Source organism: Dama dama, chromosome 19, assembly GCF_033118175.1.
Source record: "Dama dama isolate Ldn47 chromosome 19, ASM3311817v1, whole genome shotgun sequence".
NCBI classification, from domain to species: Eukaryota; Metazoa; Chordata; class Mammalia; order Artiodactyla; family Cervidae; genus Dama; species Dama dama.
This window is the reverse complement of record NC_083699.1, coordinates 88,202,667-88,217,257: the sequence shown is the minus strand read 5'-3', so window position 1 is coordinate 88,217,257 and position 14,591 is coordinate 88,202,667. Positions and strand designations below refer to the sequence as shown.

Below are 14,591 nucleotides of genomic sequence, written 5' to 3'. Positions count from 1 at the left end.
ATTTGAGCCAGGTTTATTCTCTGGTAGACCCCAGCAGGGAGTCTGTCTCAGTCCTGTCATTGTATTTCTCTGGGTTTGGGCTTGGGAGGGTGTTTAGTTGAAGCCAGCTGGAGTGTACAAATGATGCAACAATGCAGATGCCCTGACTTCATTCCTGAGCCTGGGAACATGTGCCCACTGCACCTCCTGCCTGAGGCACGGTTGGGACAGGGTTAAGTCACTCTCAGAGCAGCATGGCTCCATGTGCCTACACAAGGAAAGAAAAGACAGACAGACAGTTGCTACATATGATTTATTCTCCTTCCCAACATGGCACTGCGTCACGTTGATGCCACCATTCAAACTAATGTTCTAATTTACAGTTTCTGGGGACTTAGGGAAAATGCACCAAAACCCCAGGTTACCTGAGATGCTGCAGTTACATGTTTTAAGGGCCCTAAAAACATGATATTTTGTCAAAATAAAATAGAATTTTAAAAGGCCTCCTAACAATTGTTAAAAAAAAAAAAAAAAGACAAAAACCCAAACCAGCCGTCCTCTTCAGCTACACCCATCATAAGGCTGCTCCTGTGAGTAGCTCAGCACACTCTGCAAATACTCTTTCATTAAAGATCCGCCCTCCCCTGGAGAAAGCCAGGGGTAGCAGCTCTCACACGCAGTCTACTTTCTTCTCATGTAGCAGGGGGTGTCCCTGCTGCCTCAAAGGAAGTGGGAACCACAGTCTGCCTCAGTTGAGACTTTTTTTATCTTCACACCACTGTAGCTCAGAATACTCCCAGGACGACTTCTCTATGTACCTGAGAAGGTGCTTAAGCCTTCCCAGTACCAGGACATGGGTCCACTTGCCAGTGCCCTTTCAGTCTCCACCCAGGCCTCCTCTGGGCCAGGCTCTGTGCTGGAAGCTGAGATCAAAAATGAAGAAAACACCACTCCTGCTCTTAAGGGGCTTACTCTCTGGTTGGGAAGACAGACACAAGAGCAGTTTTTTCCAAAAAATGTGGTATGTGACTTACTAAAGGTAAGCAGAGATCAGTTAGCCTAGGTGTCAGAAAAGCCATTGTGGCAGATATTGTGAATTAGCTAATCCAATTCCCTACTCCCTTTCCCCTGCTGCTTCCAAACTGGAGGCTACAAAGCTAAAGACTTGCTCTTCCAGCTTCTCTTGCCTAGAGTGGCCACTCGACCTGTGGCCATGAGGCAGAAGCAAAATCTACAGAAAATTTCTTTAAAAACTTTTGTGTTCTTGCTTAAGAGGGTCAGCCAGTCCGTATAGCTCCTTGCTCCTTCTTCTTGGCTTGATTATAGTCATGGTGAATATGGCTATAGCAGCAATCTTGTGACCACGAGGGAAAAGCTGAGCAAATTGTAGGTCATTGTTGAGCCAGTGATCCAGTGCCAGCTGCTGCCTACTTCTAGATATTTCATCATGTGAAAAACAAACCTTTATTTGTTTAATTCATTGAGATTAGCTTCTGGAACTTGCAGCCAAATACCTCCCTAACTGATACAAACACCTAGCAGGCAGTCAGGAGATAATGATTGAAGTCACATAAGTAATATGATCACCTGAGTTGAGTCTTAGCAGATTGGCATGTGCTGTGAGTATTCCAGTTAGAGGAAACTAAAGTAGCATATATTGGGTTGGCCAAAAAGTTTAAGATGTTATGGAAAACCCAAACAAACTTGTTGGCCAACTTAAAATAGAAGCACTTGAAGTTAAGCAGGAGGCCATGAGGAGCTCACAGAGAAACCACTGACAAGGAGTTTATCACAGCTAGAGTATAAAGTGTGAAGCAAGTGGTAGTTGGATACAGCTGGTACAAGTGGCAGCAGGGGCCAGATTAAAACAGTTTCTTCCAGTGCAGAGAGGACCCAGGTTCCAGTAACCAAGGACTCTCCATGTTACCCTTTTAACTGCAGAATTACAGCCAAGGTCAACATAGCAAGAGGCGTAGGGAAGAAGTAAATGCATCCTTTTGTTGGTCACTCTATTAGTTACCTGTTGCTGCATAATGAATTACCCCCAAACACAGTAGCTTAAAATGTCACACACCGATCATCTCACAGTTTCTGTGAGTCAGGAATCTAGAGGCAGCTCCACTAAGCTGGAGTGTCTGGTTCAGAGTCTCTTACAAGGTTGCAGACAAGGTGTCCATGGGGCTGTGGTCTCATCTGAAGACTCAGCTGGGGAAAGATCCACTTCCACGTTCTCTCCCATGGTTGTTAGCAGGACTCAGTTCCTCGCAGGCTGTCATTACCAGAGGAGTTTCAATTCCTTGCACCATGGGTCTCTCCATGAGGCAGCTCACAACATAGCAGCCAAATTCTTTAGAGTGAGCAAGAGGGAAAGTGAAAGAGGTGAACAAGAGGGAAGCCAGAGACTCTGTAACCTTCTCTGAGAAGTGGAATCCTCTAGGGAGGATTCTACTGGAATCCTGACTAGAAGCAAGTCAGTAGGTCCTGTCCACACTCAGTGAGAGGGGTCTACAGATGAATACCAGGAAGTGAGGATCACAAGGAGCCTTTTTGAAAGCTGCCAACCACAAACATATTGCCACCACCTTTCCCCTTCCCCTCCTCCATCACTGTGGTCAATAGCAACATCTTGTTTATCATTGCATCATCATCATCACAGTGACAGTGGTTATTTATTAAATGTTTCTTGTGCACCCAGACGTTTTCCATCCATAGTTCATTTATCCTTACAACAACCCCATAAGTGTAGGCAATAATGTCCCCATTCTGCATATGATGAAACTGAGGCTTGAGAGGGACTATGATTTGCACTAGGTGACATAGCCAGTGAGGGGCAGAACTAGGATTCAAACCAAGGCCTAAACTCCAATGGAGCACTTCACCAACACTGTAGGAGGCAGTGCTCAGAGGTAAGAGAGCCCTGTCTGCCAGCCTGTCCAGGAGTCAAGGCTGTTTTCTGCTTTACTTTAAATTTCAACCTCTTTACTTTAACCTTACTTTAACCAACTTTCCCTGGTGCTGACACTACAGAGCAAAGGGACAAATGGGTGGGCCTGACCACCTCAGAATGCTTGGACTCCAGATAAAGGACAATGGGTGAAATCAGAAAAGATCTGTAGATTAGATAATAGTACCATAGCAATGTTAATTTTCTGATTTTAATCATTTCTCTGCTAAGAAAATGTCTTTGCTCTTAGAAAATACATAATGAAGTATTTAGAGGTAAAGAGATATTATGTCTACAACTTATTTTCAGACATTTCAGAAAAATAATTCTTTATAGGTATATACATGTATGCATGTGTATATGGAGAGAATGAATAAATGATATAGCAAGTGTGGTAAGATGTTAACATTTAGGGATTCTGTGTAAAGAGGGCATAGGAATTCTTTTTACAAAGTTTGCAGCTTTTTTTGCTAAGTCTGAAGTTATTTTAAAATAAATTTTTAAAAAGTGCCACTCCTCTACTCTGGGGCATTGTGACTTCTATTTGGACTATCAGAGGTGACATTTGGATTATCTTACATACTCCTCTGTTGACCCTAAGGTGACCCTCAAAGCACAGGAAGAGTATAGAGTAAGAAGGTACAAGAAAACATGGTTTCTAGGTCAGGCTGCCTGGGTTCCAGTCGACCTTGCAGCTTCTAAGCTCCCTGAGCTGTATAATGTATAAGTAACCACTCAGAATTGACTTGAAAAGATTTGTTGAGATAAGGGATATACTTTGGCTCAGTTCCTGGCCCATGGTAAGCCTCCTGTAAATGCTGTTATTCTTGCCTCCTCAGTCATCTTACAAGTAAGAAATAATGGCCTGTATATGGTTCAGAGACACTGATTTGGACAGTTGTCTTTCCCTTTATTAACCTACAAAAACTTTTTTTTTATATCTGATAAAATTTTCCTACATAACCACAACAGATGATCATAAAAATCAAGAAATACATATTAACTGTAATTTTTAGATGCCATTCAAGTTTCACAGTTATCTCAGTAATTGTACACTTGTCTTGGTGCCAACTTTCTGACATGAGTTTTTGTCCCAATGAAGGCAGGGTGGCTGAAGCAGCGCGTGTGGATGTGTCTGACAGGATGAAGAGCCGAATCCCTGTGGTACTCCTGGCCTGTGGCTCCTTCAACCCCATCACCAACATGCACCTGCGCTTGTTTGAGGTGGCCAGAGACCACCTTCACCAAACAGGTCAGTCAAGGGGCCCAGGCCTACAGGAGGAACTGGTCAGCTGGGCTTTTTGGGGCTTTGCTGGCTGCTGTCATCATCCCCATTATTAAAGCTGCTCATAGCATAAGTGGTGACATACATTTCTTCCATCATATTCAGAGGGCTAACACTCCTTAGCCATATGATGTATGGAAGTCATATCCCTGGCCATAGAGTTGAAATGCTTCTCAGGATCCACTACCCCCCTGTCCACTTCATGTTGACCATGAATGCTAAAAAGACACTGGGCCTGTTATAGAACCTGTGTCTCAATCAGGGGATCCTTCCTGGTGCCCCAGGAAGCATTTACCCAAACAGCCAGATGAATACATAGCACATGCCTTTGAGAACTCCTGCTACTCTTCAGTGGGTAAGCAAATATTCTATAATGGGGATTTTGACATTTTCTCCTTTGAAAGAATAGATCTTAGACAATTACAAATTAAGTCTTGTATATAGGGCATTTCTAATACAGATGGCATGGCTTTGCCAGAAATATCTAATCAGCTGGAAATGTTTAATCTGGGAATGTTTCATCTCTTTGACTTTCCATTTCATTATTAAAAGAGTAAAATGGCATTTGGGATCTGCTTGATTATTTCTAAAGACTGTAAGTCATTTATTTGTTGATGTCAGATACATATGAAAGTTTTATTCATTATGTGTTTATGTCTGTCTTATGTCTGGAGGAGGAAATGGCAACCTGCTCCAGAATTCTTGCCTGAAAAATCCCATGGACAGAGGAGCCTGGCAGGCTACAGTCCATGGGGTCACAAAGAACTGGACATGACTAAGTGACAAAGCACAATATCTTATGTATTCATGTACATGTTTTGTATTTTTGCATTGCTCAAAAATGTTTGTCTTTAAGGGCCATGTTTTTAATACCAAAATCAATTTCTGTTTACTTTCAATATAGAAAAAAATATTTGAGTAACATGTAAACCATTTCTTCAAAGAAATTGCATATGAATGTTAATTTATTTTTAAAAAATCTTTTTTATAAAATATTTTTATTATTCAAAAAGTGAAACAGGTATTTATTCTTAGTAAATGAATAGCTCTTACATAGGAATAAAAATCCAAACAATTCACTTGAAACTGGTCAAAGAAGAAATATAACTGGACAATAAACTTGAGAAAAGTTTCTCAACTATGATTACTAATATTCAATGAAATGCAAATAAAAAAGTAAGCATCACAAGATAACAAGCACCATGTGGGCAGCTACTATGACTGCTTGAACACTACACAATTACCACTATCTGTCACTAGGCTTATAGTTGGTGCTCAGTAAATATCTGTTGTGGAACTTCCCTGGCAGTCCAGTGGTTAAGACGTCACACTTCTGCTGCAGAGGGCACAGGTTCAATCCCTGGTCTGTGAACTAAAATAGTCATGAGTTCAATCCCTGGTCTGGGAACTAACCACATGCTGCGTAGTGCAGCCAAAAAAGTTTTAAATTAGAAAAATATCTATTGTAGGAGTAAACAGTGTGAGATTGACAAAGATTAAAGGCTGTCAGATTCAGTGCTGGCAGGAGAGGGAGGAAAACGAACACTCCCATGTATTAGTAATGATGGGAAATGATAAAACATTTTTGGAGGGCAGCTTGGTTTTCTGTGGAAAAAATAATTGAAGTCTATACTCACATCCATAATGAGGAGAAAAGCAATTAGTGAAAATTGAACCAGAACTGATGCAGATGTTAGAATTAGCAGACAAGGATCTTAAAAGTTACTATAGTTACATATGTTCAAAAATTAAGTAGAGACATGGAAAATATATAAAGGACTCAACTATCTAGAGATTAAAACTACAGTATCTGAGATGAAAATTGAACTGGTTAGGATTAACTATGGATTAAACATTGCAGAAGAAAAGATTAGTGAACTTGAAGATAAAACTATCTATCTAAACTGGAACAATTCAAAATGAAGCATAAAGAGAAAAAAGAATTTTTAAAAAGAAAGAACAGAATACAAGATAATTTAAATCATCCTGAGATACTTGTAATTGAGCTAGATCAATAGAAGGAAAAAAACAGGAAGAACAGGAAAAATATTTGAAGAAGTAATCACTGAAATGTTTTCAGATTTGATGAAAGCAGATGTCATGAAGTAGCTCAACAAACCCCAAGCACAAGAAACATGAAGAAAACAACATCAAGGTATATAATAATCAAATTTCTCAAAACAGGTAATAAAGAGAAAATCTTAAAGGCAGCTATAGAAGAACAAATAAGGAAGATAGTAAATTTCTTGCTTCTGAATTCAGCATAAGGGAGTTCAGTGGAATAGATCTTTAAAGTACTGAAAGAAAAAACCTGTCAATCTCGGATTCTATATCTGGCAAAAATATCTTTCAAAAACAAAGACAAAGTAAAGACATTTTCAAATCTATAGAATCTGGATGATGTCACCACCAGCAAACCTGCACCATGAGAGATACCAAAGTCCTTTAGGCAGAAGGAAGATGATACCAAATGGAAAAATGAATCCCCACAAAGGAATACAGAGCATTGATAACTACATGGGCAATTATATAAGTTGTTTATTATTTAAATGTCTTTAAAAGATAATTGACCATTTAAACAAAAATAACAGTGTATTATGGAGTTTATAACATATGTAGAAGTAAAATTTATGACAACAGCATCAAAAAAACTGGGAGGGGAGTAATAGAAGAATACTATTGTAAAGTTTCTATTCTACACATGAAGTGGTATGATTATCACTTAAAGGTAGACTGAAATAAGGTAAAAATACATATTAAATACCGTAATGCAACCACTGAAAAGGAGCAAACAGTTAAGACCCCCTCTGGGCAGGGGAATCTTGAAGAACAGACACTAATCACCCCTGCCTCCGGACACTATCTATCAGAATGTAAGCACAGGCTTATCAGTTATTAACTATTTGGAATGTAACTGCGGGCTTATTGATTATTGACTGTTTGAACACATAACACGTGAATGATGGGGTTATTGTAGTTGTATTTACCCTTCCTTTGTTTATGTAAGTCTCAAGGGAATTGGGGTAGTGGGTTTGGACACATGGGGTATAAAAGATTTTCACAAATGCTGGTCGGGGCCCTTGGCTAAGAGGAGACTCTGCCTTGGGCCCGCCGGTGTAATAAACTGCACTCCACTATCTGCAAAAAAAAAAAAAGAATTCAGAGGAGATGAAATAGAATCAGAATATATTTTGATTAAGAATATACATCATAATCTAAGAAGGAAGAAAAGGGGGAAAGAAAGACCAAAGAATAGATGGGACAAACAGAAAGCAAATAATAAAATGATAGATTAAACACAATCATAGCAATAATTACATTAGAAAATAGTCTAACAATGTCTGCTAAAAGGCAGACGTTGTCAGATTGGATAAAATGAGCAGGACCCAGCTACAATTATTTGATGCCTACAAGAAACATACCAAATATAAAGACACAAGTTCAAAGAAAATGAATGGGTAACTATCCCCTGCTAACACTGATTAAAAGAAAGCTGAAATAGCTGTAGTATGAGAGAAAGAGATCTCAGAGATAAGAATATTCACAGGGATAAAGGAGGTCACTTTGCAATTATAAAGAGGTCAATCTTTGAGAGGAAATAATAATCTTAAAACTATTTAAAGTTTAATAATAGAATATCAAAATATATTTTAAAAAGCTTAGGAGAAATAGACAAATCCCCAATTACAGTTTGATAGTTTAATTCTCTTCTCACATTGATAGAATAAATACTTAAGGATATAGAAGACTTGAGCAATATTATCAGTCAATTCAATCTAGTTGGCATTTATAGAACACCTACCAAACATCAACAGAATACACTTTCCTTACAGGGGCATAGAGAACATTCACCAAGATAGACCATATTCTGGAGTGTAAAAGAAGCCTCAATAAATGTATAAGGCTTGAAATCCTACAAAGTGTATTCTCTGTAGTGGAATTACCTAAGAAATCAGTATTAGAAAGATCTCTGGAAGATCCCAAATATCAAAGTGGAATAACACACTTCCAAAAAACCTAAATGTCACAAAGGAAATCAAAGTGGAAATTAGGGAATATTTTGAACTGAATGAAAATTAAAGCAGAATATACCAGAAATTTGAGGATGTCAGTATTTCAGGGGAACTGTGTAATGCTAATTAAACATTCTATTAGAAAAGAAGAAAAAGACTTCAAATCAGCAGCTTCAGCTCTATCTTAAGAGATAGAAATAGAGGAACAAATTAAACACAAAAATAAGCATAAGAAAGGAAATAATGAAGATTAGAGCAGACATCAATTAAATAGAAAACAGAAACACTTTATAGAGAAAATCAGTTGAACCAATAGTTGTTTCTTTGAGAAAATCAATGAAAGTTATAAACCTTTAGGCATACTAACAGGAAAATAAAGAGGAAAGACATAAATTTTTACTATTATCAGAAATGAGAGATATGACATAACTATAGATTTTGGTATTAAAAATATAAGGGTATACTATAAACAATTTTATGCTTACAAATTTGATAATATTTAAAATTGGGATAGAAGAATTCCTCTAAAGATGTGCTACCAAAGCTCATTCAAAAATAAGATATTTTTTTAAATGAGCAGAAACAGGTAACCTAAATAGCTCTATACCAATAGAAGAGGTTTAATTTATGGTTTAAAAAATCCCACAGAGGATTCTGGGAAGATAACAGAGTAGGAAGCACCAGGAATATGTTGTCTCCATAATAATGGCACCAGCCGAATCTGTCTTAACTATTTTGGAACACTGAAGTCTGTTCGAGACTGACTACTTCCAGGGGAGGACATGGACATATCAATTGCAATTAATTTTAGTCAACTTCAACTCTGAGCATGGTAACAGCAGCCCCCATCCCCACCCACATGGCAACTGTGTCTGTGTTTCTGAAACAGCCTGAACACAGCATGGTGGAGCCAGGTAGGAAACAAAGGACTCTGTCCTCCAAATTTGGGGGATCTGTTTTGTGATCTCTGATAGCTGTCTCTGATTACTGATGTGCAGACAAAGGTGGGCAGCCATCATTGCATTTCTTCTCATTGTACTTCCTGGTGTAAGTACCTTCCAGGAGACTTAGAGGATCTGTACCCTTTCCCCTTCCTCTCCGTTTCCCCTTTTGGCAACCAGATAGTAAAGACTAGGATATTCAAAATTAACTGCATATATGGGAAAAATTAGAAAGTGACTACACATGCTTAGGGGAAGTCTGGAAAAATACCTGAGAAGACTAACTTCATAACTCAGACTGATCTTCAGCAAAGAGACAGCCTACAACAGTCAAAAAACAATAAACAATAACCACAACCAAAAAATCAAATCCCAGGGGAGCAGAAGAACCTGATTTCCAGAGTTACCATGACATTAGAGTCACATGTCATTTTCAACAACAACAGAATCACAAAGCATATACAGAAACAGGAACATATGGCGCATTCAAAGGAAAAAAAAAATCATCAAAAATCACCCTTGAAAAAGACCGAATGGCAGACCTACTAGACAAAGACTTTAAAACAACTTTCTTAAAGATGCTCAAAGAACTAAAGGAAGATGTGGAGAAAGTCAACATACCATGTGTGAACAAAATAGAAATATTGATTTAAAAAAATAGAAAACCTAAAAAGAAACCAAAAAGGAATTCTTGAACTGAAAGTTATAAGAATTGAAATGAAAAGTTCACTAGAGATTCAAAGAGAGATTTGAATCACTAGAAAGGTTCAAAGATAAATTTGAGCAAACAGGGCAAAAAAGAATTAGCCGTCTTGAAGGTAGGACAATGGAAATTATCAAGTCTGAGGAACAGAAAGAAAAAAGATTAAAGAAAAATAAACAGAACCTAAGCACCTATGGGACACCATCAGGTGGACATTGTGAGAGTCCCAGAAGGAAAACAGAAAGGAAAGAACAGAGGGAGTATATGAAGAAATACTGACTGAAATTTCTCCAAATTCAATGAAAGATATAAATACAGACATCCAGGAAGCTCAGCCAACTTCAAGTAAGATGAATTCAAAGAGATCAACACTAAGATACATTATAATCAAACTATCAAAAACAGAAGACAGAGAGAATCTTGAAAGCAGCAAGAGAAGCAAATCATTACATACAAGGGATCCTCTTTTTTCAGTAGATTACTCATCAGAATCTTTGGAGGCCAGAAGGCAGTGGACTGATATCTTCAAGTGCTGGGAAAAAACTGTCAACTAAGAATTCTGTATCTGAGGAATTCCCTGGCAATTCAGCTGTTACGCTGCATGCTTTCATTGCCACAGCTATGCTGTGTTTGTGCTCAGTTGTGTCTGACTCTTTGCAACCCCATGGACTGAGGCCTGCTTTTGAACTGTGGTGTTGGAGAAGACTCTTGAGAGGCCCTTGGACTGCAAGGAGATCAAACCAGTCCATCCTAAAGGAGATCAGTCCTGGGTGTTCATTGGAAGGACTGATGCTGAAGCTGAAGCTCCAGTACTTTGCCCACCTAATGTGAAGAACTGACTCATTAGAAAAGACCCTGATGCTGGGAAAGATTGAAGGCAGGAGGAGAAGAGGATGACAGAGGATGAGATGGTTGGATGGCATCACTGACTTGATGAACATGAGTTTGAGCAAGCTCCAGAAGTTGGTGATGGACTGGGAGGCCTGGTGTGCTGCCGTCCATGGGGTCACAAAGAGTCAGACACGACTGAGCAACTGAACTGAACTGAACTGGACTGGACTGAGACCCACCAGGCTCCTCTGACCATGAAATTTGCCAAGCAAGAATATTAGAGCATGATGCCATTCCCTACTCCAGGGGATCTTCCCCACCCAGAGATTGAACATTCATCTCGGGTCTTCTGCAGTGGCAGGCAGATTCTTTACCACTGCACCACCTCTCATTGCCAGGTGTGCATGTTCACGTCCTGGTCAGGGAAGTGATACACCACAAGCCATCAGTCTGGGCCCCCAAAAAAGAATCCCATGTCTAGCAAAACTGTCTTTCAAAAATGAGAAGAAAAATTAAGACATTCTCAGAAAACAAAAGCTGAGGGAATTTGTTACCACTAGACCTACCCTGTACGAATTTCTCAAGGAGTCCTGCAGGTGAAATGAAGGGACCTAAGACAGTTAACTCAAACTTGTATGCAGAAACAAATATCTCAATAATGATAAACACATGGGAAATTATAAAAGCTAACATTATTGTAACAATAGTTTGTAGCTGTATATTTTGTTTTCTATACAATTTAAGAGATTAATACATTTAAAGAAAAAAAACTTAATTTAAAAATTAGTATTATTTTAATTTTGGTTTGTAACTCAAAGTCTGACTTTCTACATAATTTAAGAGACTAATTCATTTAAAAGAATGACTACTTCGGGGCACACAATGTATGATGATGTAATTTTGTGACATCATCAACCAAAAGATGTGGGGACAGAGCTTTAAAGGAGCAGAGATTTTGTATATCATTGAAGTTAAGCAGGTATAAATTCAAGTAAGAATGTTACAACTTTTGGATGTTAAATGTAATCCATGGTAACCAGAAAGAAAATGGCTATAGAATATATGGAAAAGAAAATGATGAAGGAATTGAAACATTTCACTACTAAAAAATCAACTAAAACACAGTAACACAGGATGAGGAACACAGAAGCTACAAGGCTTATAGAAAACAACACTATGACAAAGTCCCTCCTTATCAATAATTACTCTTTTAACTATAAATGTTTTAAACTGTCCAGTTAGAAGTTGAGGAACAAGATAAGAATGTCTATTTTTATTCAACATTGTACTGGAGGTTCCAGCCAAAACAATAGGCAAGAAAAAGAAAGGCATCCAGATTGGAATAGGAAAAAAAAATTATATATGGCATAATCATATATGGAGAAAATACATATAAATACATATCAATCTACCCCCAAAAAAGCTCCTAGAACTAATAGGTGAGTCTAGTAATCTTGCTAGTATGTGTAGGTTAGTTGTTCAGTTGTGTCCATGGAATTCTCCAGACAAGAATACTGGAATGGGTTGCCATTCCCTTTTCCAGGGATCTTCCTGACCCAGGGATTGAACCTGGGTTTCCTGCATTGCAGGCAGATTCTTTACCATCTGAGCCACCAGGAAAGCCAATGTTGCTAGATATAAGATCAACATATAAAAATCAGTTGCATTTCTATATACACATGCAAAGAATCATGTTAAAAATTTTAAATAATACCATTTACAATAGCATAGAAAAAATAAATAGAGATAAATCCAGCAAAACTGTACAAGACCTATATGCTAAAAACGACAAAACATTGTTGAGATAAAGACAACCTTATTAAAATAGAGAGACATGCCTTGTTTTGTGGATTGGAAAACTCAACAGTGTCAAAATTTCAGTTCTCTCCAAATTTACCTATAGATTCAACTCAACCCCAGTAAGCTTTTTTTAGGTAAAAAAATGATAAGCTAATTCTAAAATTAATATGGAAATGCACCAATGTAATTTTTAAAAAGAAGAACAAAGTTGGGAGACTACTGAATTTCAAGACTAATTATAAAGTTATAGTACTTGTTACAGTGTGGTATTGGTGTGAAAATAGTTAAATAGATCGATGTAACAGAATAGAGAACACCAAATTTCTCTCCCCACTGACATAGACAATTGATTTTTTGACAGAGTTGCAAAGGACAATGCAGAAGAGAAAGCATAATCTTTTCAAATAATTGTTGTTCAGTCACTAAATCATGTCCTAAGTTGTGTCCAACTCTCTGTGACCACATAGACTGCAGCATGCCAGTCTTCCCTGTCCTTCAGTTTGCTCAAACTCATGTCCATTGAGTCAGTGATGCCATCCAACCATCTCATCCTCTGTCACCCCCTTATCTTGCCCTCAATCTTTCCCAGCATCAGGGTCTTTTCCAATGAGTCAGCTCTTCACATCAGCTGGCCAGAGTATTGGAGCTCAGCTTCAGCATCAGTCTTTCCAATAAATATTCAGGGTTAATTTCCTTCAGGAATGACTGGTTTGATCTCCTTGCTATCCAAGGGACTCTCAAGAGTCTTCTCCAGCACCACAGTTCAAAAGCATCATTGTTCAGCGCTCAGCCTTCTTTATGATCCCACTCTTATGTCTATACATGACTACTGGAAAAACCATAGCTTTGACTATAGGGACCTTTCTTGGCAAAATGCTGTGTAGGCTTGTCATAGCCATTCTTCTAAGGAGCAAGCGTTTTTTAATTTCGTGGCTGCAGTCACAGTCCACATTGATTTTGGAGCCTAAGGAAGTCTGCCACTGTTTCCACTTTTTCCCCATCTATTTGCCATGAAGTGGTAGGACCAGATGCCATGATCTTTGTTTTTTGAATGTTGGGTTTTAAGCCAGGTTTTTCACTCTCCTCTTTCACCTTCACCAATAGGTATGGAATATTCATCTGTCACCCTCCCCCCAGAGAAAACACTCAACCCAAAGCCTGTACCATATACAAAAGCTAACTCAAAATGGATCATAAACTTTAATGTAACAACCTAAAACTAAAATTTCTAGAAGAAAACAGAAAATCTTTGTAATCTTATGTTCAATAAAAAATTTTTTAAATAAAGACACTACCAAAAGCATGACCCAAAACAGGGAAGTGGGTGGGAGACAAATTAGACTAACCTGAATCCTGTTATTTAAGGTATTAATAGGTAGAGGGGCCTCACATAGGACCTCAAGCATCTTTTTGCCTTTATTCTCAATCATTCCTCCATAGAAAGTACCCCGTCATTATTGAAAATCCAGAATGGATTCTGCTGTCTGTGTCTTTGCGTGTTACCCAGGAGGTTGACATCTTTCAACATTATTCAGATACCTACTGTGGCTTCTTCATGCCAGACACTGATGCTAGAAATAGAATTGATTAAATTGCATCTCCTGCCCAAACAGGATACACAGCGTAAGTGATGAGGAATACATGATTGTGGCACTGGGTGCAGAGGAGAGATGTCTCCCACCTGAGGGCTGGAGAAAGCTTTTTGGAAGAGGTGACACCAAAGGCTTAAAGAACGTAAGACTTAGCCAAGCACTGTTTAGAGGGCACTGTCTTCAGAGAAAGCCGCACAGGTAAAATGTGGAGGTGGAAGAGAATCTCGTTCTAGCACATGGGAGGGAGATGAGGCTGGTAAGGTAGGGAGGACCAGGTCTTGGTGTGTGGTGTGAATTTCTTCTCTGCACAGCTTGGCTTCAGTTCCCCCGACCCACAGCCCCAGTTGCTGGCTGCAGCTTCCCACAATCAGCAGAACTATGCACCAAGCCTTCACCCAATCCTTTGTCTCTCCTGGGAAAATATTTAAACAGAGCCTTTTCTCTCAATCAGAATTAGCTCACAATTAAGGCTGGATGAAAATCTGGCCTCACAGCTGACTTTC

General features: G+C 38.7%; 1 protein-coding gene across 2 annotated transcripts in view; it reads left to right on the top strand.

The window, feature by feature from the left end:
* Positions 1–14,591, top strand: part of NMNAT3 (nicotinamide nucleotide adenylyltransferase 3) — a 134,841-nt gene that overhangs the window by 48,876 nt on the left and 71,374 nt on the right. For both annotated transcript variants that reach the window (XM_061167707.1, XM_061167708.1), the window contains exon 2: positions 4,026–4,175. In XM_061167707.1, coding sequence (XP_061023690.1) covers positions 4,067–4,175 — 109 coding nt within the window. In that variant the 5' untranslated portion in view covers positions 4,026–4,066. The remainder of the gene's footprint in view (positions 1–4,025; positions 4,176–14,591) is intronic.